The sequence below is a fragment of the Perognathus longimembris genome, chromosome 6, assembly GCF_023159225.1.
Source record: "Perognathus longimembris pacificus isolate PPM17 chromosome 6, ASM2315922v1, whole genome shotgun sequence".
Lineage (NCBI taxonomy): Eukaryota > Metazoa > Chordata > Mammalia > Rodentia > Heteromyidae > Perognathus > Perognathus longimembris.
Genome location: NC_063166.1, coordinates 85,484,086 through 85,509,897, shown reverse-complemented (window position 1 = coordinate 85,509,897; position 25,812 = coordinate 85,484,086). Strand labels below are relative to the sequence as shown.

The following is a 25,812-nucleotide window of genomic DNA, read 5'->3' as shown; positions in this document are numbered from 1 at the left end:
GGAGGGGGGGGCGGGGGGTCCGGGCTCCGCGGGGCGCCCCGAGCGACGCCCCCGCCCGCGCCGGGCCCCTCCGGTCCCCGCCCGCCCCCTCCGGTCCCCGCCCGCGTGTCGTCACGTGGCAGCCCGGGCGCTGACCCCGCGGGGAGGGAGGGGCGGCCCGGCGGGGCGGGGCGCGCCGGGGGGCGGCTGGAGCGCCCCTCGTCCGCCGTAGAACCTCGTCGGGGGCCGAGCTCCAGGGACCCGGCCCTCCCGCCGCCGACGCCGGGTGAGTGCTGCGAGCCCGCCCCCCGCCCCCCGCCACCGCTCCCCCCGCCCGGGGCCGGGCCCCGAGGCCGGATCCGCGGACCCCGCAGCCCCGGGACCCCGGGGTGGCTGCGCCCGCCGCTCCTGGCCGCCCCCGGGGGTCCCGGGATCCGCCCCAGGGGCCCGCACCTGCCCGGCGCCGAGACCTCGACGCCCGCCGCCCTTCCCCGCAGGTCGGGACCCGCCGAGGATGTACCCGAGCCTGGCGCTGGCCGCGAGCCCCGGCGCGGGCCCCCCTACGCCGACCCGGGCGCCTTCCTGCCGGGCCCGGGCGCCGGCGCCCCGATGTTCGCGCCGCCCGCGCTGCCCTACCTGCCGGCCCGCGAGCCGGGCCCGCGGCCCCCCCGCGCTCCCCGCGCACGCGGCCTGGGCCCCCGCGGACGCCGCCTTCGGGCCGGGCAGCGCGCCGCCGCCCGGGACGCCCGCGTTCCCCCTTCGCGCCCGGCCCCGGCGCGGCGCCCGGGACGCCGCCGCCTTCCAGGGGCCGCTGCTGCCCCGGGAGCCGTACCCGGCCGCGCTCGGGCGGCCGCGGGCGCCTCGTACCCCGCCACCCCACCCGGCCTACGCCAGCCCCGACGGGGCTCCGTCCTGGGCCGCCGGAGCCTTCGATGGCGGCGTGCTCCACGGGCCTGCAGGGCCCCCCGGCCGCCCTCCCGGGCCGCAGGGCCGCCTTCGGTGAGTACCCGCGTCCCGGCGGGGCGGCGGCTTCCCCGACCCGCACCCGGCGAAACGCGCTCCCTGCCCGCAGCCTGCCCCGCTGGGGACCGGTGACTGACGGGGGAAGGCAGGCAGGGTCCGCGGGGGTGGGGGGTGGGGGGGGAGGGGGGGAAGAGGAGAGAGAGAGAAAGAGAGAGAGAGAGAGAGAGAGAGAGAGAGAGAGAGAGAGAGAGAGAGAGAGAGAGAGAGAGAGAGAGAAAGAGAGAGAAAGAGAGAGAAAGAAATGCATTCTTTTTTCCCCCGCCTTTGGTTCAACTAAACCCAGGGCGGTGTAAACGGCCACAGCCAGCCTTGGGGCCCCAGCGTTGTGAAGTGGTGGATCGGGGGATCTGGGCGCGGGAGAAACCCCGGTCCTAATCTCAGAGGCGGGTTGGGTGGGTCTGAGAAGCACGAGTTCGCATCATCAGGTTCCAGGCCTCTAAAGCGGGAAATGGCTCCACCCGGTTTCTGAGTGCTTTCAGCGCAGTCTACACCCAAGGGCGCCCCGTGTTTGGGCCACCCCGGGGAGGGAGGAGGGCCTGGGGCCGCCCGGCCACTCAGCCGCCTTTTGGCTCCCTGGCCCAGGCGCCCGGCCCCGCGCAGCCCCCACGCCTGGCGCCCACCCCCAGCTGGGTGATGATTGATCCTCACCCCGCCTCCACCCGGGCCCCTGCTGCCCCCGCACCGCTGGCGCCTGGCGCCGGGCTGGGCCTGGAGGGGCCTCGGAGCCCTTCGCCCCGGTGGTGTTGGTGAAGCCGTGCTGTCCCGTGGTGGTGACCACAACAAAGCTGACAGCCAGGCCACCAGGGCCCCCCTCAGAACTTGTTCTCCCCACCCGCCTCCCCTACACTTTGCAGAGGAGGTGCGGGAGGAGTTGGGGGGTCAGGGAAGGGAGGCACTGGCTGGGGGCGGTGCCCTTTGGTCCCCTCCCTTTGCCCGTGTAGACAGTTCTGCTTCCCGAGCAGGTTAAAAATACAGACGCTTTGTGGCCCCTGGTTCGGGCAGCGCCATCTCCAAAGTTCAGTTTATTCACACTCAGGCTACCGAGTTGTTCAAGTAACTTAAATCTCTGTACGTGTAAAACACGAGGAGAGTGGAACGAGACGAGGTGCAGACGTGGGTCGGATGGGCGCCGCTCCTGCGTGCGGGGTCAGGGAGCAGCCCGAGCCCGGGGCTCACGAGCCGCTCCTCCCGGCAGTGTCCGACCTTCTGGAGGAGTTTCCCGGCGAGGGCCGCGAGTGTGTCAACTGCGGGGCTCTGTCCACGCCCCTGTGGCGCCGGGACGGCACGGGCCACTACCTGTGCAACGCCTGCGGCCTCTACCACAAGATGAACGGCGTCAACAGGCCGCTGGTGCGGCCCCAGAAGCGGCTGGTGAGTGCTGGGGGGCGGGGGGGGGACCTGGCTCCCGCAGGCCTCTCCACAGTGAGGCAGGACAGGCCATCGGCGCCATCGGCCGTCCGCCGTCCCCCGTCCCCCCCCCACCTCCGCCTCTGGAGAAGGCGCGGGGCAGGGGTTCCCAATGCCGTCATCCACGAGCACCCCCAGAACTTGGGGCCCGTGGTGCTGTCGGGCTGCTCAGCACTCAGCCCCGGGGCCCAGCCTTGTAGTCAGGCCGTGATAGCTGCAGGCTGGCCGGGCGTCAGAGGCTGGGGGGGGGGGGGGACCAAGCAAAGACCACCAGGGCAGGGTGCTTTGCTGAGTGTTGGGTTCCTAAATGAGAAGGTCTTTGGGTCTATGTCCCTGGAGAGCACTCTGTGCCCATACTTTAGGGGCGTCCGGGAAGCCAGGCCTCTGGGGGTTCCCTTCCTTATCGGTTGAACTTGTTTTCACTTTCGGTTCCTGCTGGTGTGGGACCGTGGGGCGGGGGCTGGGGGGCGGGGGCCGGAGCCCCAGGCAGAGGGGTAAAGAAGCTCTGTGCCTCGGCGTCTCCCCGGCCAGTGCTGAATCCGGTCCCCGTAGGCGACGGTGGAGGGGTCGAGGCTGTGCTGGCCCCTCGGGTCTCCAGTCTGAGCGGAGCGTTGTGGGTTCGGAGCCCTCTGGTCTGCCGTGTGAGCCCCAGGCAGCACCCGCCGTCGGTGCCGCAAGGCTCACTGAGGGGGGCTGGGGGCTGCCCCAGTCCGGGTGTCTTGAGCTGGGGGACAGCTGACTCCCCCGCCAGGGCTTCCCCCACCCCGCTTCACCCCCAGTCCGTTTCCAGTGGCTCAGCCCTATGCCACTCCTAGTGCTGCCTCCTCACAACGTCACCAAGGAAAGCCAGGATTCGTGGGACGAGAGCTGGCCCAGGTCCTGTGGAACTGAGTCCCCCCCGCCCCCGCCCCCCCGCGACCGCAGACCTACCCCTCGGCCATTCTAGTCCCTGACCGGGCACCAGGATGCGCCAGGAGGCAGCTGTTGCCCCCTCTACCAGGACCACTGGCTAGCATGGAGGCAGGGGGTCACTGCAGAGCCCTGCTCGGGCTGCCTGAGCGCACGCCCCGCACGCTGCACACCACACGCCGCACACCCCGACATGCCGCACACCCCGCACACCCCGACATGCCACACACCCCACACCCTGCACGCCACACGCCGCACACCACACACCCCGACATGCCGCACACCCCACACGCCCCACCCCACGCACACCGCACACCGCAGCAGGTTAGGCTTGTCCCCGGACCGTCTTCCCTTCCGGCCCAGGTGTGACCCATCGTGTGCCTGCCAGGTGGGGCTTTTGTATGCTCCCCGCTTCCTTTCTTTTCCCCCAAAGAAGCTGGGGTCTCCCCTGACTTGCTTTGGGGCCCCAGCATAGCTCAGGGAAGCAAGTCCTAATCCTTGCCCCGGGCTGACCCCCAGAGCCAGGCTCCATATAGACACCCGAGGAGTCGCAGACCCTGGGCCCACGGCTCACAGCGCTGGGGTCTGGGCCGGCCCCCCTCACTCCGTGAGCCTCGCTCGCCCCCCACCCCCACCCCGTGACTCACCCTCCCAGTCCACTGGCCCTCCCCCAGCGAGGACAGGTGTGCGGCCGGCTCATCGTGTGCTGTGCGCTTGCCCTGCGGGACCCGCGCCCATCGCCAGGGCCCGGGCTGGGTGTCCCCAGCAGTCGTGAGAGACCATCGAGGCTCAAAGGAAACCCCCCAACGGCACGGGCGCACCGTGGCCCTGCGTCTCTGCCGCCCAGCGCTCTACACGCACTTCCTCTCCCAAGCTGGGCGCCAGCCTCCTTCCCTCTACCGTCCCCCGTGCCTCGCTGCTCACACCCACCCTGCCCATCATACTGACATTTTTTTGTCGGTCCTGGGGCTTGAACTCGGGGCCTGGGTGCTGTCTCTGAGCTCTTTTGCTCAAGGCTGGTGCTACCCGCTTTGAACCACAGTGCCGCTTCTGGTTTTCCTTGGAGGTAAGCCTCACGGACTTTCCTGCTCAGGCTGGCTTTGAACCTGGATCCTCAGATCTGAGCCTCCTGCGTGGCCGGGATTGCAGGAGTGAGCTGTGGCACCTGCTCGCCCTACGCTTTACACGGAAGCTTCGGATGCACAACGAGGCTCCGCCTTGGATAAGCTGGCTCTGAAGATGAACTTCTCTCAGAAAGAACATTTAAAAAAAAAAAAATAGAAAGGCAGCCAGGAGAGGCCTGGCAGGGCGGCGGCCTGAGAATGGCCAGGCCTGGATGCGGCGCGGACAGGGAGGAAGGACAGATGGCCGCCCGGGGCCTCGGGGGTGGGCCCCCAGCACCCCCGAGCCTCCGTCTCCCTCCTACATGACAGCAGTTGTGAGCTCCCTGTGGTGCCACTGGCAACTGCGGGGCCTGGTGTAGGTGTGCAGGCTTGGGGGGGGGGGCGTGGGGGGGGAGGGGGGCCTCCCAGCCATGGCTCTCCTGGCTCTAAAGAGACTGCAGGAGGTGCGGGCCGCAGTGGGCCTTGGGGTGTCCGGTCGACGTCGGAACGCTCAGGCAAGCGTGGGTTCCGGGTGTGTAAATGGCCCCCACTCCGCAGGGGATGGCTTAACAAAGCACCGGCTGTCCCATTTGTCCCGCGGAGCTGAGGGCCCAGGGCTGCGGAGGAAGCACTGGGGGGCCCCCCGAGCCCCTCACTGATCAGGCGACTCGCGAGGGACTCCACAGCCAGGCCAGACAAGTTGGGGGCCCGGCTGCGTCCCGTTGCGTGGCGTGGGGAGAGCAGACGCTGCCTGGCTGGCAGGCGCCTTCCCTCCGCCCGTCCCTGCGGGCTCCCTGTGGGGCCAGGGACCCAGCCCGGGCAGGAAGGGGACGGACATGGCCAGGGAGTCATCCAAGGGCCGGGCAGAGGAGGGGCAGAGATGTACCAGGGACATGGTGGGGGCAGGTGGCTGGGCTGGTGGTGCCCCCAGCCAGGCATGGGTGGGGCTGGAGGGAGGCCAGCCTGGTCATCTAGGTCTAGGTGGTTCTTTTTCCCTGCGGCAACACTGGGGCTTGAACCCAAGGCCTTGCTCTCACTTGGCTTTTTCACTCGAGGATGGTGCCATACCTTTTGAGCTAGAGCCCTGTTTCTGGCTTTCTGCTGGCTAATTGGAGGTAAAGTCTCATTTTTCTGCCCAGGCTGGCTTCAAACCGCGTTCCTCAGATCTGAGCCTCCCGTGTGCAGGGATTACAGCAGTGGGCCACCGGCATCTTGCTAGGTCTCGATCCCTGAGTCCCGGAAGAACCGTGGCTCAGGGTCCTAAGGCCCCAAGGGCTGGGAGGGCTGGGGTCTCGGGTGGGATTGGGGACATGGGTGGTTCTTTGCTGGGAGCCATGGGCAGGGTGGACACGCGGGGTCTCTGGAAGGCTTGGGTGCCATGTCCAGGGGGCAAGATACATGGAGGTAGAGGAGGGATGGGGGAAGTTACCTGAGACCACCTAGCTCCCTCCACCCCCATCTACCCCCATCTACCCCATCCCACCACTACCTACTCCATCCACCCCCATCTACCACCACCACCACATCCACCGGAGAGCTGGGAGACTGTGCCCAGGGAACCCGCAGGCCTTGCGCTTGCCCCTGGGCCTGGCCTCTGGAGGAGGCCCGTGGCCTTGGGGTGCTGCGGCCCCCACCCCACGCCGCAGGGGGAAAGGCCAGCATGGGCGGCCCACAGCCAGGGCGCTGACCCCCCGCGTCTGTGCCCGATGGCCGTGGACACGGCCAGCCCACGGAGGGCCCCCAGCACCTTTTACGATGGGAAGCAGACACCGAGAGGCGGAGGGGCCCGTCCTGGGGCGCCAAGGCTTTGCGGAACTGGGGACGCCGTGTCCTGCCGGGCTGGTCTAAGGCAGGGCTCGCGAGTTCAGGGCCCCTAAGTGCCTCAGCCACTCTGGTACCCTCCAGCCGCCAGTCCCGAGTCCGGCTCCCGTCCCGTCTGCTCCCGGGAGCGTTTGCCGCTCCCAGGGGCAGCCGGCCCCGCCCCCACCCGAGCCCGGGCCCCGCCGCCCCCGGCCCGGGCTCACCCCGCCCATCCCCCCGCAGTCCTCGAGCCGCCGAAGCGGCCTCTGCTGCTCCAACTGCCGCACGGCCACCACCACGCTCTGGCGGCGCAACGCAGAGGGCGAGCCGGTGTGCAACGCCTGCGGCCTCTACACCAAGCTGCACGGGGTGAGCGGGCGCCCCGGGGCGGGGGGAGCCGGGAAGGGGGGCTGCCGGCCGCCGAGCCCCGGGGGAGCGGCGGGTCGACGGCAGGCACCCCCCCCCCACCGGGGCCAGGCTCTCCCCGCACGCCCACTGCGCAGACAGACACACGGCCGCTCCTCCTGGATGGTCCCTGGGCACCCTGGTCTTCCTGTGCCCCAAAAGCGACACCCACCAGACAGGGCTGGGTCCGGCCCAGAAGCCCAGCAGGGGCCAGTTCTGGGGGGGAGAGGGGTTTGAAGGGGAGGCCCCAAGGATCTGGGTGGCCAGATCCTCTCCCCCCCACACCCCGATCCTCCCAGGTGCCACGGCCACTGGCGATGAAAAAGGAAAGTATTCAGACACGGAAACGGAAGCCCAAGAACACGGCCAAGCTCAAGGGCCACTCGGGTGCGGAGCGGGCAGGGCCCGGCCCCGGGGGCTTGGCCGGCTGGGGAGAGTGGGGTGAGCCCCGCAGAGGAGGCCCCGCCCCGGGCGGGCTGTGTGATCCCCAGGAACCCCCAGACCTCCCGGGGCCGGCCGCGTCTTCCTGCGAGCACCCCCCCCCTTTCCTCCCACAGCGCGCGCCACGGCGTCCCCGCCTGCAGGCCCCGGGGCCGACGGCTCGGCCGCCCCTCTGAAGACCGAGCCCAGCACCGCCTCCCAGGTAACGCGGACACGGGGCGGGCCCCAGGGAGCCGCCTCGTGGCCAGCCCGGCCTGTGGGCACCGGGGGCGCTTCCTGGAGGCAGCCCCGGCCGTCAGCCGGGCTCCCTTCCCAGGAGCCTTGCAGGCTGGCCCCCGGAGCCCCAGCGTGGGGCCCCCCGCCTCTGCGCCCTAACACCTGCCCCTCCCTGCAGGCCCCTGGCCCGGTGGGGGACGCCCCGGCCCCCAGCCACCTGGAGTTCAAGTTTGAGCCCGAGGACTTTGCCTTCCCCTCCGCGGCCCTGGGCCCTCAGGCCGGCCTGGGAGGGGCCCTGCGGCAGGACGCCTGGTGCGCGCTGGCGCTGGCCTAGGGCCCCGCCACCCCGGCGCGGGGGCGGCCCCCCAGAGCACAGCCACACCCCCCCCCGCCCCCCTCGAGCACCGCAGAGACCACCAGGCCCACGGAGAGACGGGCTGCGTGATCCTGGCGTGGCACCTGGTGAACGACCGGCACCAGAGGCCAGCGGGGGAGGGGCCCGGGCCCGCGGGGCGGCCAGGGGCTCCCCGGCCCGCCCAAGCCGCGCTGCCGCCCGGAGCACTGGTTCCCACTCGCCGCCCACTGCGCCCCGGGCGTGGCAAGAGTCCAAGCAGAGCAAAACCCAGGCGAGGGAGGCAGCGAGGTGGGGCGACAAGGCCTCCGGGGGCCGAGGTCCCCACGGTGGCTGGGGCGCCATGGTGCAGAGAGCTGGTCCTCCGGAGGGCGCGGGAGGGCCAGGCGTGGCGTGCCCATCGCGCACAGACGGGAGGGGCACCACCCTGGAGGGGAAGCCGTCCGCTCGTGTATTTATTTAGATGATTATTCCAGAGGAGGCAGTAAAGCGCCTTGTTCTGAGTGACCGTGTGCCGTGGCCGTTGCTGACCCACAGCAGGAGGTGGGGGGTGCCTCGTGGGGGCTGGGGGGGCCTCGTTGTGGGGGCTGGGGTGGGGGCCTCAGGGCTGGGGTGGGGCCTCGGTGCTGGGGTGGGGGCCTCGGGGCTGGGGTGGGGGCCTCGGGGCTGGGGTGGGGCCTCGTTGTCAGGGCTGGGGTGGGGGCCTCGGGGCTGGGGTGGGGGCCCGTTGTCGGGGCCTGGCTCGGCGGGGCAGACCCCTCCCTGCAGCAGCCTTCTCAGCCGGGTCCTGCCGAGGCCTCCAGCTCTGCCTCTGGGCTGGAGCTCAGCTGCTGGGGACCTGATGCTGGGGGGTGAGGGGCGGGGGAGGGGAGGGGGGCCCTGGGCACTGCACCCATCATTGCCACCTTTCTCCACCAAGACCTAAGTGTCCGTGGGAGCCAGAAACATGGATTTTTTTTTAACGTGAAGCCTTCTAATTCAGTGCTTTAAAAAGAATTCCATCGTGATTTTAACCATCGTTTAAATATTGCCAGCCCACCATGGCACCGCTGCCAGCTGGCCACCCATCCCCTCCCGGCAGAGCACGCTCGGCTGGGGGTCAGTCCTTTGCAGCTGGAGGGCAGCGTGGATCGGGGGTCAGTCCTTCACGATGGAGGGCGGCGTGGGTCGGGGGGTCAGTCCTTCACGATGGAGGGCGGCGTGGGTCGGGGGGTCAGTCCTTCACGATGGAGGGCAGCATGGGTCGGGGGGTCAGTCCTTCACGATGGAGGGCAGACGTGAGCAGAGAACTCGTCCCATGGCAGCCATGTGGGGCTTTCACATCCACCTCTGCCCACACCGGCTCAGGGCGGGCGCTGGGCCCCCGCTGTCCACACCGGCTCGGGGCGGGCGCTGGGCCCCCGCTGTCAGGCGTCAGGGCCCACCCGCCCGGTCGGGTGAAGTCCTCGGGAGCTCATGGACTCTGGCACGGCCCCCACACGCCTCCAGAGACGCCTCGCTAGCCCGGAGGCCATCAGCCCAGTCAGCCGGCGGCCGCCCGTCACCACCGCACGCCGGAGGCAATGGCTGGCGTCGGGCACCCCAGCCACTGGGGGAATCCATGCGGCCCCTTTGCAGCGCGTGACTAGCGCGTACGCGTGCCTGCTATGCGTGCCTGCTACCCGGCGCCACGCGTGACTAGCGCGTACGCGTGCCTGCTACCCCGGCGCAGCAGGACGCGGAGGGAGGCAGATCACGGCCCAGGACAAGCCCAGGGGGAAGCAAGACCCTATCTTGAGAACCACGGCAAAGCTCAAGTGGGAAAGCACCGGCCCAGCTAGCGTGAGCCCCTGAGCTCAAGCCCCGGTGCTCCTGAGAAAGATAACCCCCCCCCAGGGCCCCGAGGACGGACGGACCCGCAGGCAGTGGGGAGAGGACCTCTGATGGCCACCCCGACCCCTGCGGGGACTAGGCCCTGGGTTCAAGCTCAAGGACCAGCGCTCAGAGAAAGACCAGAATCCTGTCAACTAGACTTCCTTCTCCTTCCCGGGCTTGAACCCAGGGCTTGGGCGCTGTTCTTGACCGTCTGTGTCCATATCAAGTGCCCTCCCGCTTTGAGCCACAGGGCCATTTCTAGCTATTTCTTGTCAGTCCCGGGCTTGAACTCTGGGCCTGGGCGCTGTCTCTGAGCTCTTCAGCTCAAGGCTGGCGCTCTGCCACTTGAGCCCCGGCGCCACTTCTGGTTTTCTGGAAGTTAACTGGAGCAAAGCATCCCAGGGACTTCCCTGCCTGGGCTGGCTTTGAACCGTGATCCTCAGCCAGGCCCCCGCCACCAACCCCGAGGTGCCGCGTCCGGGAAGGGACAGAGCCCCGGCCACCGAGCTCTCCCGCGAGGGCCCAGGTCCGCCCGCGCTCCGGGGAGTGGCTGGAGCCGTGGCGGGGGCCGTGGAGCCTGGGTTGGGCCCGGAGCGGAAGGGAGGCCGGAGGCCGGCCTGGCTCGCCCAGCCCGCTTCCTCCCGCGTCAGCTCCGCCGGCCTGGGCTTCGCGGCTGCGTGGCTCGCCCAGACCGCATTCCACTCCGGGGAGGTGAGGCGGGAGCCCCCGCACCCCGGGTGCCGGGGTCGGGCGGGGCCGCCGGGGCCCTCGAGGGCTCCGCACACGCGGACGCCGACCCAGCCTCGGGGCGCAGACGCCACGCAGAGGCCCCGCGGGCTGCTGACGCCGATGGCTCCAGCCGCCTTATTTATTATCTGAGAGAGTGCCCCCTCGGCACCGCGGACGGCGTCTGGCCGCTGGGGCCGGCCGGCAGCGGGGAGGAGGAGGAGGACGGCCGGGCCGGGACAGCCCCGGGAAGAACCCTGCCTTTTCCTGCCCTCGCGGGCGGCCCGGCTGCTCCAGCGCCCGGACAGCCGGCCTCGGGGCCCGCGGGCACGCGGTCCTCAAGCCCTTTGATGTCCGGCGAGCAGCGACCGACACCCAGACGCATCAGACCTCAGGGCCTTCGCATGCGCTGCTCCCTCCGACGGCAAGGCCTTTTCTGCCCCCCGCGCGCCTAACCAGTGACTCTGGGAAGAAGACGCCCTCCCCTCCCTCCGCTCCCCTGGGAAGGAACAGGAGGCACACACAGAATCCTGCCACCGTACTTGCAGTTCCAGCCCCGGCTGGCCAGGAGGCCTCTTACAGACAGTTCAGTGAGATGCTACGCCCCTGTACACGGGCATGCGTGCCCGCCGGGTGTACCAACCTCGTATGAAAGGTCATGCTGGGCACGGCCCACCAGGGACACGGCTCCGGGCCTGGGTCAGACGGGCCATCGGTCACCATAGGGCTGAGCGGCGGTGACCCGGCAGACACCATCAGCTGGGGTCCTGAGTGTGTTTAGCAACAGAGACGGCCTGCCGCTCCCCGGCATGTCAATTCCTGGGGTGACTCCTGCTAGTGCACCCAGGAACCGGGAACGGGGAACGGGGCGGCAGCGGTATCCCTGGACAATCCGCCCAGAGGGCCCAGCCCCTCCCCCGGGAGCCTCGAGGGGCGGGAGGGCCTCCAGACAGCCAGCGTCCGCCCTCCCCACCCAGGGGCTGCTGCCCCTCCGCTCGCCTTCAGAAGGCCCAGGCCGGGAGGGCGTGGCCACAGGTCACCGCTGTCCCCCGGGAGAAGCGAGCTCTCCTCCAGGGGCAGTGGCTGCGATGAGATCGGACACCCCTGCAGGGCAGATCCTGACACGCACACACACATGTGCACGTGTGCATGTGTGCATGCATGCACTGACACATGCCCATGCATACACACAGGCACACACATGAACACACACACACACACACACACACACACACACACACAGAAAGCCCCAGGCCGGCTTGCCAGCTGCACCCGTGGGGCCCCACTGCTCAGGCCTAAGTGTCACCAGCTGGGAAGGGGGCTCCTTTTAAAGCTGGTATGGCGAAGCGCCCTGTGAGACCCCAGGCCTTCCGTGATTGAGTCCCAGGGGCCTGGGGAGGGCATCAAAGAGCTCTGCAGGGAGGTCCCAGCCCGTGACCCCCAGGAAGGGCCCCGGATCCCCAGCCCGTGACCCCCAGGAAGAGCCCCGGATCCCCAGCCCGTGACCCCCAGGAAGGGCTCTGGATCCCAGCCCGTGACCCCCAGGAAGAGCCCCGGATCCCCAGCCCGTGACCCCCAGGAAGGGCCCTGGATCCCCAGCCCGTGACCCCCAGGAAGGGCTCTGGATCCCAGCCTGTGACCCCCAGGAAGAGCCCTGGATCCCCAGCCCGTGACCCCCAGGAAGGGCTCTGGATCCCCAGCCTGTGACCCCCAGGAAGAGCCCTGGATCCCCAGCCCGTGACCCCCAGGAAGGGCCCTGGATCCCCAGCCCGTGACCCCCAGGAAGGGCTCTGGATCCCAGCCCGTGACCCCCAGGAAGAGCCCCGGGTCCCAGCCTGTGACCCCCAGGAAGAGCCCCGGGTCCCAGCCTGTGACCCCCAGGAAGGGCCCCGGGTCCCAGCCCGTGACCCCCAGGAAGAGCCCTGGATCCCCAGCCTGTGACCCCCAGGAAGGGCCCCGGGTCCCAGCCCGTGACCCCCAGGAAGGGCCCTGGATCCCCAGCCCGTGACCCCCAGGAAGGGCCCCGGATCCCCAGCCCGTGACCCCCAGGAAGGGCCCCGGATCCCCAGCCCGTGACCCCCAGGAAGGGCCCCGGATCCCCAGCCCGTGACCCCCAGGAAGGGCCCCGGATCCCCAGCCCGTGACCCCCAGGAAGAGCCCTGGATCCCCAGCCCGTGACCCCCAGGAAGGGCCCTGGATCCCCAGCCCGTGACCCCCAGGAAGGGCCCTGGATCCCCAGCCCGTGACCCCCAGGAAGAGCCCTGGGTCCCAGCCTGTGACCCCCAGGAAGGGCCCTGGGCTGTGTGAGCGGAGTCCTGAGCCTTATGAGCGGGGCTTGATCTCAGGGCCTGGCGTCCGCCCCCCTTTGCTCCAGGCGAGCGCTCTAGAACTCCGAGCCACTTCCCGGTTCCCGGTGGTTCATTGGGGATAAGCGTCCCCCACACGGTCCTGCCCAGCGGGCTTCAAACTGCGATCCTCAGCGCTCGGCCCCTGAGTAGCGAGGACGACAGGCGTGAGCCCCCAGCCCCGGCTTCCGGGACCTTCTGTAGGAGGGCCCCTGGACGCTTTGAGGGGGCCCCAGGTGGGCCCTGGCGGCTGAGCAGGCTTGGCACTCTGTCCTCCGCCCGGGCACTGCACGCTTGCTGTGTGGCCAACTCCCGGGCAGGACCTGAAGACTCACGGGGTGCGGCAGGCAGACCCCACCGAGCCGCCGCCGGGCCGAGGCCTCTCGCCCAGACCGCCAGCGCAGCTCGTGACAGGGTGCGGGCCGGGCCCTGGGCCCCAGCACTGCGCAGTCGTTTGGAAATGCCCCGCCCCGCCTCAGGGCCGCTCCGTCCCGTGGAGGGGGCTGGGCACCGCCCTCCCTCCGCCGCACCCCTCCCAGGCTCCCCCCCGGGAACAGGCTCAGGAGCACCCCGTCCGACAGACAATGGGCTCCCAAAATACCCTCACGGCAGGCAGGGTTTGCCGGCAACATCTGTAGGTTCCGTCCAGCGGATGTTATAAATACTAAATAATGCTAATGCAGAGCCGCTTGTCACCGGGGGACAGCCGCGTCCTTGGTGAGGACAAGGGATGTTTTTCCAGCTTTGTAATTTATTGCTCTTTGCAGTTAAATGCAGCACACACACTCACGCGCACACACACGCGCACACACAAGCACGCGCACACACACCACACACGCACGCACACGCAAACACACACACATGTGTGCACACACACACGCACACGCACACGCACGCATGCGCATGCACGCAAACACACACCACACACGCACACACGCGCGCGCACACACACGCACGCACACACACGCATGCGCACACACACGCACACACACCACACACACGCAAACACACACACCACACACCACACACGCACACACACCACACACGCACACGCGCGCGCACACACACGCACACACACCACACACGCACACGCGCGCGCGCACACACGCACACACACACCACACACGCACACACACGCACGCGCACGCGCACACCCCAGCAGGGCTGCCCGGGAGCCCCTCGGGTGAGCCTTAGGGGAGGCTGGACTGCCTCTGTCTGGCGAGGGCGTCCGTGGAAGGCAGGACGGGCCCCGGCCTGTCCCAGCAGCGGCCCTCTGGAGGCTGGACGCCCGCGGAGCCCAGGGGGCCCCGGGAGGCCCGGGGCCGCGGGTCACCACTGCTGAGCCGGCCCGCAGGTGACCCGCCGCCTCCACTGATCACGGGAAAAGGTGAAAGGTCACTGCTTCTTCAGACAGTCAGAGCTGTAAAGGGCTCCACCCCCCCCATTCCCTGCCGGAGTCTCCCAGCTATCCCAGCCACCCCCAGACCTGCACGGGTGCCCAGCCCTGGGCGGGGGGCAAGCTGGCGTCCCCAGCACCTTGGCCTGGAGAGTAGGTGGCCCTCCGGCCCTCTGCGGCCCCTGCACCAGCCGCCAGCGCCGGAAGCCCAGTGCGGACATGCGCAGGGCAGCAGACAGGCGGGGGGGGGGGCAGATGCGGTGAGCCCGCCCTGCACCCCACTCTGCCCCGCCGTGGGCGGGCCCGGCAGTCCAGAGACCCTAGAGCCCAGCGGGCTCAGGAGGAAACGGGGAGGACCCCAGGCCCCCGCAACAGCAGACTGGGGAGCTGCCATGAATGCCGGGATGTGATTGCCCCGCGCGGGGCCAGCCTGGCCTTGCCCTGGGGGCCGGGGCCGGGGGCTGCTGTCCAGGGGGTCCAGATCTGCCCGCAGCCCCCACCCAGCCAACCCGGCCTCCCCTCGGCCGCCCCAGCCCCGTCTCCCCGTGACTCTCCTCATGTCTCTGCGTGTCTCTGCCTCTCTGTGACTCTGCTGTGTCTCTCCCTCTCCCTCTCTCTCCATCTCTCCATCTCTCTCTCTCCCTCTCTCTTCCTCTCCATCTCTCTCCCTCTCTCTCCCTCTCCATCTCTCTCTCTCCCTCTCTCTCTCTCTCTCTCCCTCTCTCTCTCCCCCCCTCTCCTCTCGCCTCCACCTCCATTCTTCCCCTACAGGACTGCTCTTTCCTCAGTTGGGCTCCGAGTCCCTGGCAGCTCCCCCATCCCTTGTCACCGCCGGGGCCCCACCCCCAGGGGACACACCCAGGTCCCACCGGGGGGCGGGGCCGGCCCCGGCCAGACAGGACCCCCCAGGCCTCCGCCACCCAGACCTCGGCTGACGTCACCCAAGGAGCACTGGCTCCCAGACGCCAGGTGGGAAGAGCAAGGCCGCACGCCGCCGCACCCCGCGCCCCCGCGGGGGGCCCCAGGCGGGGCTCAGGGGCAGAGCCACCCCAGGAACCAGAGGTCAGGTTCCGCCCCAGGCGCCATCCAGGGTGGCGGGGCCCCTCTCAGCGTTCCACGGTGACTGGACCGGCCGGGAGGGCTCCAGGGTGACACAGGGGTTGTGGGGTCTCTGGAGCCCCCGCGGTGGCCACCCGAGGGTGGGTGTCCCCGGGACGCCGCTCGCCCGCGGGGGTCGGGGCCTTTCCCCAGAGCCCCGGGTCTGACGAGGGCTGGAGCAGGAAGCCTGGGAGGGAGGGCCTTCCCCGTTTCCCCCTCGGGACGGTCCCCCCGAGGCCGGCCTGCGGACAGAGCCCCCCTCCCCCCAGAGCTGGGGAGACGCTGCACCCCGGGCGACGGCCCCGCAGGGCGGGGTCCCAGCATGGTGACCGCGCCCCCCCCAGAGCTGCCCATGCACCCCCGCGTGGGCTCAGCCCGGCCCCGAGACCTGCGCCCCGCGCTTCCCAGCCCGTGGCCAGGGAGGAACGGCCAGGCGCGGCACCCTGGGCCCGCAGCCGGGGGCCAGTGACCTCGGGGACTTCTGCCCCACGTCGGGGCAGGTGAGGAGCCTGGGGCAAAGGCTCCAGAGAAAAAGCCACAGGCCGAAGGGCAGCGGCCCACGGAAGGAAGGCTCCAGGAGAGGAGGGGAGGAGGCTGGGCGGTGCGGGGAGCCGTCTGGGCCCGGGCTGCACCCCCAGCCTCTGCTCCCACGGTGGGGGGGGGCTGTGCCTGCCTGCAGCCTTCCGCGCTCCGCCCTGCCCCGCGTGGCTGCCCGGCACCAGCGCTGAGCCACGGCTACGCCTGCCCCGGGACGCCGAGGTCGGGGCCCCAGCTGCTTCCTCAGGCTCCCGCGCTGTTAGGAAGGGGACACCCCCTCGTGGGAGGGCGTGGCCGGTCTCGGGGTGCTGTCTGGAGTTCAGGTGCGTCTCCCTTCCCGAGGCTCGCACCTCCTCCTGACACGGCCCAGTGTATTGCGGGCTGGGGGGGGGGGCGCTTCCCAGCTGCCCCCCAAGAGGCAGGGGAGGGGAGGGCAGGGCTGCGGGCCAAGTATGGGGGGTGCTTCCTGGCTCTCCCCCCCCCGAGAGGCAGGGGAGGGGAGGGCAGAGCTGCAGGCCGAGTATGGGGGGGCTTCCTGGCTGCCCCCCAAGAGGCAGGGGAGGGGAGGGCAGAGCTGCAGGCCGAGTATGGGGGGGTTCCCGGCTGCCCCCCGAGAGGCAGGGGAGGGGAGGGCAGAGCTGCAGGCCGAGTATGGGGGGGGCTTCCCGGCTCCCCCCCGAGAGGCAGAGGAGGGGAGGGCAGAGCTGCAGGCCGAGTATGGGGGGGCTTCCCGGCTGCCCCCCAAGAGGCAGGGGAGGGGAGGGCAGAGCTGCAGGCCGAGTATGGGGGGGGTTCCCGGCTGCCCCCCGAGAGGCAGGGGAGGGGAGGGCAGAGCTGCAGGCCGAGTATGGGGGGGGCTTCCCGGCTCCCCCCCGAGAGGCAGGGGAGGGGAGGGAGGGCAGGGCTGCGGGCACCCACAGGCCCTGCCATGGCGGCCCGCGTCCAGGGCTTGCTTCCTCCCCCGCCTGGCTGAGCCCCGTCGGGTGGCCCAGCCCCGAGGGCTGAGTCAGGTGCGCGCCGCCGCAGCCCCCACCTCTGGGACGGGCGGGGTGGGTTTTCCACGAAGGCTTCCAGCGGGCACCCAGCCCGGCTCGGCCGCCCGGGCAGGGTGGGGGTGCTGCCGGGCTCCGCTGCAGGGCCGGGGTGTCGCCGATGCCGCTGGCGGGAGGCCGGGGAGCAGCCGGCTGGCGGCAGCGAGCCTCAGGCTCTCCTGAGACAGGGCTGGACGGGTGCGGGGGGCCCCGACCCCGCAGCCTGCGGGCCCCCAGAGCCAGCCAAGGCTCCTCAGCTCTCCCTTCCCCCCCCCCCCCGGGAGCTGGGCGGCGGGTGACTGGGAGACGGAGCGCGGGGTCCACACGGGCGTTCAGCGGGGCAGGGCCTGGGTCACCGCGTGGAGGGCACGGGTCCCCCAGACACCGGGGAGACAGGCCTGGGTAGAGGGGGCACCCCGGAGGCGGGGCTGACCTCTGGGAAGGGCCGGGCCCAGCGTGGACAAGTCCCGGAACCACCGGGCCTCGGCATCGCCCTTGATGAACCAGCCGGGGGTGGGGGGGCTCGGGGTGAGGACCGGGGCAGCAGGGGAAGCAGGCAGGGACCCCACGGCCCGGGTGGCCTCTGCGCCCAGGGGGGAGAACGCCAAGGGAAAGGGGACGCGCCAGTCCTGGGGCCCCAAGGATGGGGCCTCCGGGCCCTGAGACCTCCCGGTGGCGGGGTGGAGGTGGGGTGCGGACCCGCACCCCGAGGCGCCCCCCCCCAGTCTAGAGTCCCACCTCCTTTGTGTGGCAGCGCTAAGCCTCGAACCGGGCCTCGGCACCGTGAGCCGCGCCGCAGCCCCCGAGCCCCCCCAAAGGGTCTTGACATGAGGGAGGCCCCGGCGATGGGCAGCACTGAGCACGCGGGGTCGGGGCAGCCAGCGAGCTCCCCCGCAGTGCCGGGAACGAGGGGCGACGCGGCCCTGGGTGCCCGCCAGCCCCCGTCGGTGGGGGGCCAGGTCCTGGGCCCACGCGGGCCGGCAGGTTCTGCCCTGCGGTCCTGAGCCCACGCAAGGCCCGAACCCACAGCCCCGTGGCGCTGAGCGGGGCCCCAGGACGGCCGCCCCTCGCCCGCACCCCGCGGCACCTCCTGCCCGCGCCTCTACACCCTAGTTACCACGCACTGGCCCTGGGCCCCCACAGGACCCCCATCCCCTGCAGGCACCCCAAGAAGAGAAAACCCCAGTCCTTCCGGGCAAGGCAGCTCGGCCTCGAGCAAGCCCAGGAGAAGCCAGGGGCGGTGGCCACGGGCAGCGGGCTCCGTGCTCCGGTTCACAGGCCTGTGCTTCTGGAAGAGACTCCATTGGGGCTCCCCCTCCCCCCTCCTCCTTCCCTTCCACCTTCCGCCCTCTTCCCTCCCTCCCTCCTTCCCTCCTGCCTTCCTCCCTCTTCCCTCCCTTCTTCCTCCCTCTTCTCTCCCTCCCTTCTTCCTCCCTCTTCCCTCCCTCCCTCCCCCTTTCTTCCCTCCCTCCTCTCCTTTCCTTCCTCCTTCCCTCCCTTCCTTCCCTTGGCCTGTCCTATGCCAGCTGAGAAGACCGTGGCGGGCAGCGCCCCTGAGCCCAGGGCTCACGGCGTCCATGCTAATGAGGTCTGAGGCGGGCCGGCCGTGTCAGCCAGGCTGGCGCTGGGCGGAGGGCCGGGCCTCCCGCAGTTCCTGTGTACTCCACGAAGGGTCGGCTCCTGAACTCGGGGCCGCCAGCGCTGCTCAGCGCCTCAGGACCGCCCTGTGACCAGACAGCTGTCCTCAGAGCCGGGGCCCGGGCACCCGAACCAGGGGGCTCTAACCAAGCTAGCCCTTGTGCCAGGTCGACACGGGCGCTCACACCTGTGCCCAGGAGACAGGGCGCTCACACCTGTGCCCAGGAGACAGGGCGCTCACACCTGTGCCCAGGAGACAGGGCGCTCACACCTGTGCCCAGGAGACAGGGCGCTCACACCTGTGCCCAGGAGACAGGGCGCTCACACCTGTGCCCAGGAGACAGGGCGCTCACACCTGTGCCAGGTCGACACGGGCGCTCACACCTGTGCCAGGTAGACAGGGTGCTCACACCTGTGCCCAGGAGACAGGGCGCTCACACCTGTGCCAGGTAGACACAGGTGCTCAAACCTGTGCCAGGTAGACACAGGTGCTCACACCTGTGCCAGGTAGACACAGGTGCTCACACCTGTGCCAGGTAGACAGGGCACTCACACCTGTGCCCAGGAGACAGGGCACTCACACCTGTGCCAGGTAGACACAGGTGCTCACACCTGTGCCAGGTAGACAGGGTGCTCACACCTGTGCCCAGGAGACAGGGCATTCACACCTGTGCCTGGTAGACAGGGCGCTCACACCTGTGTCCGGTAGACACGGCGCTCACACTCGTGCCAGGGGAACATGGGTGCTTAGTCCATGCGGGAGCTGCCCATGTCCCTCACTGTAAGGTCCACCCCGGGGGGGGGGGTCCATACGATGCCGCCACCTGTTTAATCTCCGCCCAGTTCCTGCGTTGCCTAGGTGGCTGGCACACCTGGAGGCGGTGACCCCCCTTCGCTGGGGTCGCACCGATCCACCTGGCCACACCTCCGCCTTCCCCGTGTCATCCGCTCCACACGAGTCCCGCTCTCTTTCCCTCCCTCTCTCTTACTGTCCTTTGTTCTTTCTCCCTCTTTCCCTCTGCTCCCCGTGCCCCCATCTTGTGCAGGGCGCAGTTTGCTCTCCCCCAGTAAACTCTTCCTGCAGGAACCGCGTGGGGGGCTCCTTCCCGAACCTCCCAGTCGCCCTCCCTGAAGGCGGGGGGCGGGGGAACCCCGGGGCTGACTTGCTGCGTTTTCCCAGCCAGCCCTTTGCGTGGCGCTCACTGCGGTCACAGCCCTGGCTCGCCGCCCCCGGGACGGCCCGGCCCACCAGGCCCGCAGCCAAGGGACGCGCCTGCGTGCGGGTGCCCCACGGGGCGCCCGGCCGGGCCCGGCCCTCGTCCGGACGGTGTCCCCGCGCGCGGGGCCCTGGGCTCGGCCACCGCTCGCCGGCGCCGGCTGTGGGCTCTGAGACCCTGCAGCCCGCCACGCCACCCAGACGCTCGCTGGAGCCCACGCCCCCCCCCAAACTGCCCAACACCCCAGGCCGCGCGGGGCCCGCAGGGCAGCTCCCGGCCGCCCGCGAGGCCTGGGCAGCAGGGGCCCGGCCTGGCCGCGCCAGCCCCGGTCCCACCGAGCCCCCGAGCCGGGGCGGCAGAGGCGCGTGCGCCCCCCGTCCCCTCTGCGGAGGAGAGCTGCGCTCCGGGCTTTGATCTCCCACCCAGCGCCGCGGCTTCGGCTCCGGCCGCGACGCGGCCCGTTGTTTATCAGTTCTAAAATAGCCGAGGCTCACGTCAAACATTCCGCATGTTAGGACAATGTTTATGAAGTGCTATCGCCGTTTATGTAACGGCGTGTGGAGTGCGGCGACCACACAGGCCCGGCCCGGCCCGCGGCAAGGGCTCGCGGGAGCCCCCCCAGAGCCACGCCAGCGCCGGGGCCCCCAGACGCCCCGCGTCCGGGCCGCCCCTCCCGCACTGAAGCCAGGGCTCCGAGTGGGGGACCCCGCGCCCCCCGGAGGCCCCTCCAGTGGGGGACCCCCTGCCCTCCGGCGGCCTCTCCAGTGGGGGACCCCCTGCCCTCCGGCGGCCTCTCCAGTGGGGGACCCCCTGCCCTCCGGCGGCCTCTCTAGGGGGAACCCCCTGCCCTCCGGCGGCCTCTCCAGGGGAGACCCCCTGCCCTCCGGCGGCCTCTCTAGTGGGGAGCCCCCTGCCCTCCGGCGGCCTCTCCAGGGGGGGACCCCCTGCCCTCCGGCGGCCTCTCCAGTGGGGGACCCCCTGCCCTCCGGCGGCCTCTCTAGGGGGGACCCCCTGCCCTCCGGCGGCCTCTCCAGTGGGGGACCCCCCTGCCCTCCGGCGGCCTCTCTAGGGGGGCCCCGTGCTCCACGCCCACCAGGCCCAGGCCCCCCCCCCGCACACGGCCTCCGGGCCGCTCGGCTCCCCAGCTCCCACTCCCGCGAGAGGAACGCGACCCCCGCTGTCACCACAGGCGCGTGACGGGCACCAGGGGCTCCCGCCCCGTGGACAGCGGCGCGCGCAAAGGCCCGGGGAGAGGCGTGGGCGGGGGGGGCGGGCGGCGCCGGGAAGGAGACGGCGAGAGGGATGGGCGCAGCGGCCACGCGCCGGCCCGGGGGGGGGGGGCTCCCGGAGCGAGGCGGGGGGCTCGGCACGTGGGCCCTCCGCACCCCCAGCGACCGGGCCCTCCGCACCCCCTCTGCGCGGTCCCGGACGGGTCAGGACGCAGCCCGTGGGGAGTCCAGAGCCTTAGGGGGCGTGGCCGGGGGAGAGGGGCCCCGTGGCCCTTTGGGGTGCACGCATTAAGTGACACGGAACCCGGGCTTTGACGGCACCGCTGTTACTCCTGAGGCCTTCCCTGAGCCACACACAAGCCACTGAAACTCCCAGCTTCGCCTGCGTTCCCGGGGACCCCTTCCCCCTCCCCACGGGCACAGGGCCCCCCCACGCTGAGCGAGAGAGCCAGCCCGCAGACGGCCCTCCTGTGCCCCGCTCCCAGCAAAGCCTCAGCGACAGCCACTGCGCCCAGAGTCATCAAGACCCCGGAGACCCCAGCGGAGACGCCGCACCCCGAGTCCCGGACACCGAGACCCAGGGCCGGAGATCTGGGCCCCTCTTCCCACCATTGTCATTAGTTAACCGCTTCTGTGTTGTGTGTTTCTCAACCATAACGTTCTGACTTTCCGTATTTTCCAGTCTCATTTCTCATAAACCAACAATATTAGTATCTCTCTGAAGGCACCGAGACCATTACTGTATCTTTATGATGTGCGCTGGATCCGCGGTGCCTGGACCCGGCTTTCTGACACCAAGCCCTGGCCGCGCGGCCTGGGTTACAACATCTGGGCGGACGCCGGCGCGGTTTTATGATCTGTGAGGAGCCGGCAGACAGCCCAGCGCAGCCCTGAGATTGTTCCCGTCACCGACGCCTCTGAGGCCCTCTCCGCCTGCCCTCCCTCCAAGTCACCGAGCAAGTCGTCCTGACCAGCGGCCCTGCGTCCCGGCCCCCGAGGCCCCCCGAGGCCCGGGAATGTGGCCATCCCTGCCTCGAGCCAGGGGACCCGGGAGCAGAAAAACAAGTCCGTGCTTCCCGGAGCAGAGCCGGGCAAGGAGGCTCCAGACTGGCCACCTGGCCTCCCTGTGGCCCTCTCCTCCCCCCTGCCCTCCCCCTCTGCCTCCACAGCCCTGCAGGCCCCTCCGGGGCCCCCAGACGGTTCCCCAGCTCACCCCGCACCCCTGGGAGCGGCCTCCCCTACAAAGGAAGCCTAGAAACCAGTGGTCTGCCCCACGCACCTGCACAGGTGTGTTCTGAGGCGGGAGGGAGCTGAGCTGGGGGGAGGGGGAGGCCAAGGCTAGCCCGGCCTTCAGGGGGAGAGGAAGGGGGGGTCTCTCCATGGCTGGGAGCAGAGACTCTAAACCTATGATAATCAAGAGACATCATCGCATTTCGATATTTTGAACTGAAGTGTTGGTGGGTGCTGGGACTGGGGCTTGAAATTCAGGGTCTGGCTATCTACTGGCCTTTTCTCTCAAGGCTGATGTTCCGCCACTTGAGCCATGCCTCCACTTCCGGCTTTTTGCTGGCTAATTGGAGGCAAGAGCCACAGATCTATCTGCCCCAGCTGGCTTCGTGCTTTGATCCTCAGACCTCAGCCTCCTGGGGAGCTGGGATTACAGGGGTGAGCCACAGGCACGGGTCTTGGTGGGAACGTTTATTGAGGTCATTGGAGATGCCCACGCAGAAGCAATCCCTGCGCTCCCCCCGGGGGCCGTGTACGGCTGACGGCTCCGGGTGGCTCTTAGCTGCGCATTTACAATCCGAACCCCCGACTGTCCCTCAGAGAGTTAAACACGGAGCCACTCTGTGCCCAGCACCTCCACCCCAGGCCTGTGCCAAACGCGGCAAAAAGCAAACGGTGCAACAGAAACGTGGCACCCGAAAGCGGGATGTAGCAGTGCGTGCCTATAATCCCAGCACTGCCCTGTGGGGCAAAGCCGGGCGGGTGTCAAGGGCAAAGCCAAGCCCGGCTACAGAGCAAGGCCCCGCTTCAAACGGATGAACAGAGAGAAGGCCAGAAATAACCCACCTGCAGGTTCAAGGAGCACTGTCCACCAGAGCCAGCAGGACAGCAACCCGGATGCCCACCAGCCGACGGAGACCTACGCAACCCGACCCCTCACCCGAGGGAAGGCCGGGCAGCCCCAAGAAGGAATCGGCTGGTGGACATGTCCAGCAACTTGGAAACAGCAAGCTCAGCAAGAGTCGGACACAAAGGCCACGGGCCTCATGATGCCGTTTGCCCGGGCCGCCCAGTCAGGTCCACAGACGCGGGAAGCGGACAGCGACAGGCCCAAGGAGTGTAGTGGATTATTCTGCCTGGGCTGGCCTTGAACCTAAGTCCCCTGGATCTCAGCTTCCGGAGGAGCTAGGATTACAGGCACGAGCCACGGGCACCTGGCCAACTTCTAGCCGTCTTCCAACAACGGTGTGGCACCTCGCATGGTCACAAGTCTGAACAACCACGTAGGCCATCTGATTCTAGAACATTCCCAAAGAAGCCCAAAATAATCAGCAAAGAGTCCCGGGTCCCCGGCACCCCAGTGGGACTGTAAACGCTGAGGACGGGCGCTCGCCGCCCCGCTGTCCCAGCCCCCTGTCCCCCCCACACACACCCTCCCCCCGACCCCCCTACCCGGTGCGCACACCTCCAGCTTCCACGTGTGCCTGCGGGGGGGGAGGGGGCGGGGGGAGGGGGGACTGGGCCCCAGACTCCCCACTGCGGGCCCCATTAATAGGTGACCCATTTATCTTGGGGCCAGGGCTGCAGGGTCGCGGGGCCCCGCCCAGCCCAGCCCACCCTTATCTGTGCGTCCAGTAACACAAACAGCGGCGGCTGGCAGCTCTGGAGCGCGTTTCTAAGCAGCCGCCTTTGAAGCCTTATCTGCCTGCCCTCCTCGCTGGGGATAAAAGCCCCGACGGCCTCACCCAGGGCTGGGCATTTCGCCCCCAGCTGGCCCAGGAAGCAGACCAGGAGGCCACGGCCAGCCCTGGGGAGCCCTCCCCGGGGGGCGGGGGGGCGGGTCCAGCCCTCGGGAGCCCTCCCCGGGGGGCGGGTCCAGCCCTCGGGAGCCCTCCCCGGGGGGCGGGTCCAGCCCTCGGGAGCCCTCCCCGGGGGGCGGGGGGGCGGGTCCAGCCCTCGGGAGCCCTCCCCGGGGGGTGGGGGGGCAGGTCCAGCCCTCGGGAGCCCTCCCCGGGGGGCGGGTGGGTCCAGCCCTCGGGAGCCCTTCCCTGGGGGGCGGGGGGGTGGGTCCAGCCCTCGGGAGCCCTCCCCAGCGGGCGGGGGGGCGGGTCCAGCCCTGGGGAGCCCTCCCTGGGGGGCGGGCAGGTCCACCCGCAAGCTGCCAAGGCAGCTGCCCGGCCCAGGAATAATCTCGATCTGCTGGGTCCTGGTGCCAGCCCTGCTCTCTGAAGCTGGGGTCCTATGCACGTGTGCGCATGCACACACACGCACACTCATGTGCATGCACACATGCACGCGCACACTGACCAGAGAGCGGGCATCAAGGCTGCGATCTGCCTCGCAGTGCGGCGTGGGCTGCGGGTTTGTCACGCTGTCTCCGAGCCTGGACACTGGAGCCTGGAGTTGATGCCCAGTGCAGGAGGGACACGACGCCCCAGCTCTCCCAGCCCCCCCACACGCACACACACACACGCGTGCACACACACGTGCACGCACACACGCAGAGGGTGCCCAGCTCTCCCAGCCCCCCACACGCAAACACACACGTGCACACACACACAGAGGGCGCCCCAGCTCTCCCAGCCCACACACACACGCACACACACGTGCGCACACACGCGTGCACACACACGTGCGCACACACGCGTGCACACACACGTGTGCACACACACGTACACACGCAGAGGGTGCCCAGCTCTCCCAGCCCCCCCCACACACACGTGCACACACACACACAGAGGGCGCCCCAGCTCTCCCAGTCCACACACACGCACACGCGCACACACGGCTCCCCAACTCTCCCAGTACACACACGTGTGCACACACACAGAGGGCGCCCAGCTCTCCCAGTACACACGTGTGATGGGTGTCCCAGTGGAGACGCTCTCCACCGGGACGCTCTCCCCGGGGGACGCTCTCCACGGGGACACGGGGTTCGCTCTCCACGGGGACGCTCTCTGCCAGGACGCTCTCCCCGGGGGACCCCCTCCTCCCAGCCGCTCCTACTCCAGGCACCCACAAAGAGCAAGGCTGTGGATGGACCGGGGCTGGGTCCCCCCGGCCCGGGCGGGGGACACAGAGGAGCATGTCTAGAACATGAACTTACCCTAAGTGACTCCTTCCCACTCCCCTGGCTGGGCCTGGTGCCCAGCCCGGTGCTCAGGAGGTGAGGAGGGTCATAGGTCAGGGGCCACCACAAAATGAGTGAGGCCCCCCTCAACCAATGAGCGCAACAGGGCACACCTCTACCCGCCTCCCCAGCTAGGGAAAAAGGCACAAGTAACACTGCAGTCTAGGTTAGCCCCGGCGTACACGGGAGAGCCCACCTGGAATAACAAAAGAAGACTGGAATGTCACTGAAGCGGAATTCAAACCCTAGCGCTAGCTGAACAGGGACATTTAACACCAGGAGTTCGACACCAGCCTGGACGACATAGCAGGAGCTCATCTTTAAAAAAAAACCTGGCCAACAGCGGCTCAGGCCTGTCAGCCCAGCTACTCAGGAGGCTGAGATCTGAGGAGCACGGTTCAAAGCCGGCCTAGGCGGGCAAGTCCCTGGGACTCTTATCTCCAATTAACCACCAGAAAACCAGAAGTGGTGCTGTGGCTCAAATGGGACAACACTAGCTCTGAACTGAAGCGCTCAGGGACAGCGCCCCGGCCCAGAGTTCAAGCCCCATGACCCACCGGCAAAGAAAGCAACAAAAGAAAAAGGAAGAGAGGGAGGGAAAAGGAAGGAGGGAGGGAGGAAAGGAGGGAAATGGAAATTACTTGACACAATTTGCATAAAACCAAGTTGATGTTAACTCACTGGGTATAGATAAGTGTGCTCAGATGAGCCAGGAAACAGCCGGTTCCCCCAGCCCTTCCTCTGCGGCC

At 69.5% G+C, this 25,812-nt stretch overlaps 1 protein-coding gene across 1 annotated transcript in view; it reads left to right on the top strand.

The window, feature by feature from the left end:
* Positions 1-493: 493 nt before the first annotated feature.
* The window catches only part of Gata5 (GATA binding protein 5), a 31,458-nt gene continuing 6,139 nt past the window's right edge, over positions 494-25,812 (top strand). The window contains 8 exon segments of the mRNA XM_048349435.1: positions 494-535; positions 538-642; positions 644-928; positions 930-978; positions 2,198-2,373; positions 6,465-6,590; positions 6,926-7,062; positions 8,117-8,119. Of these exon segments, the coding sequence (XP_048205392.1) occupies positions 494-535; positions 538-642; positions 644-928; positions 930-978; positions 2,198-2,373; positions 6,465-6,590; positions 6,926-7,062; positions 8,117-8,119 (923 nt within the window).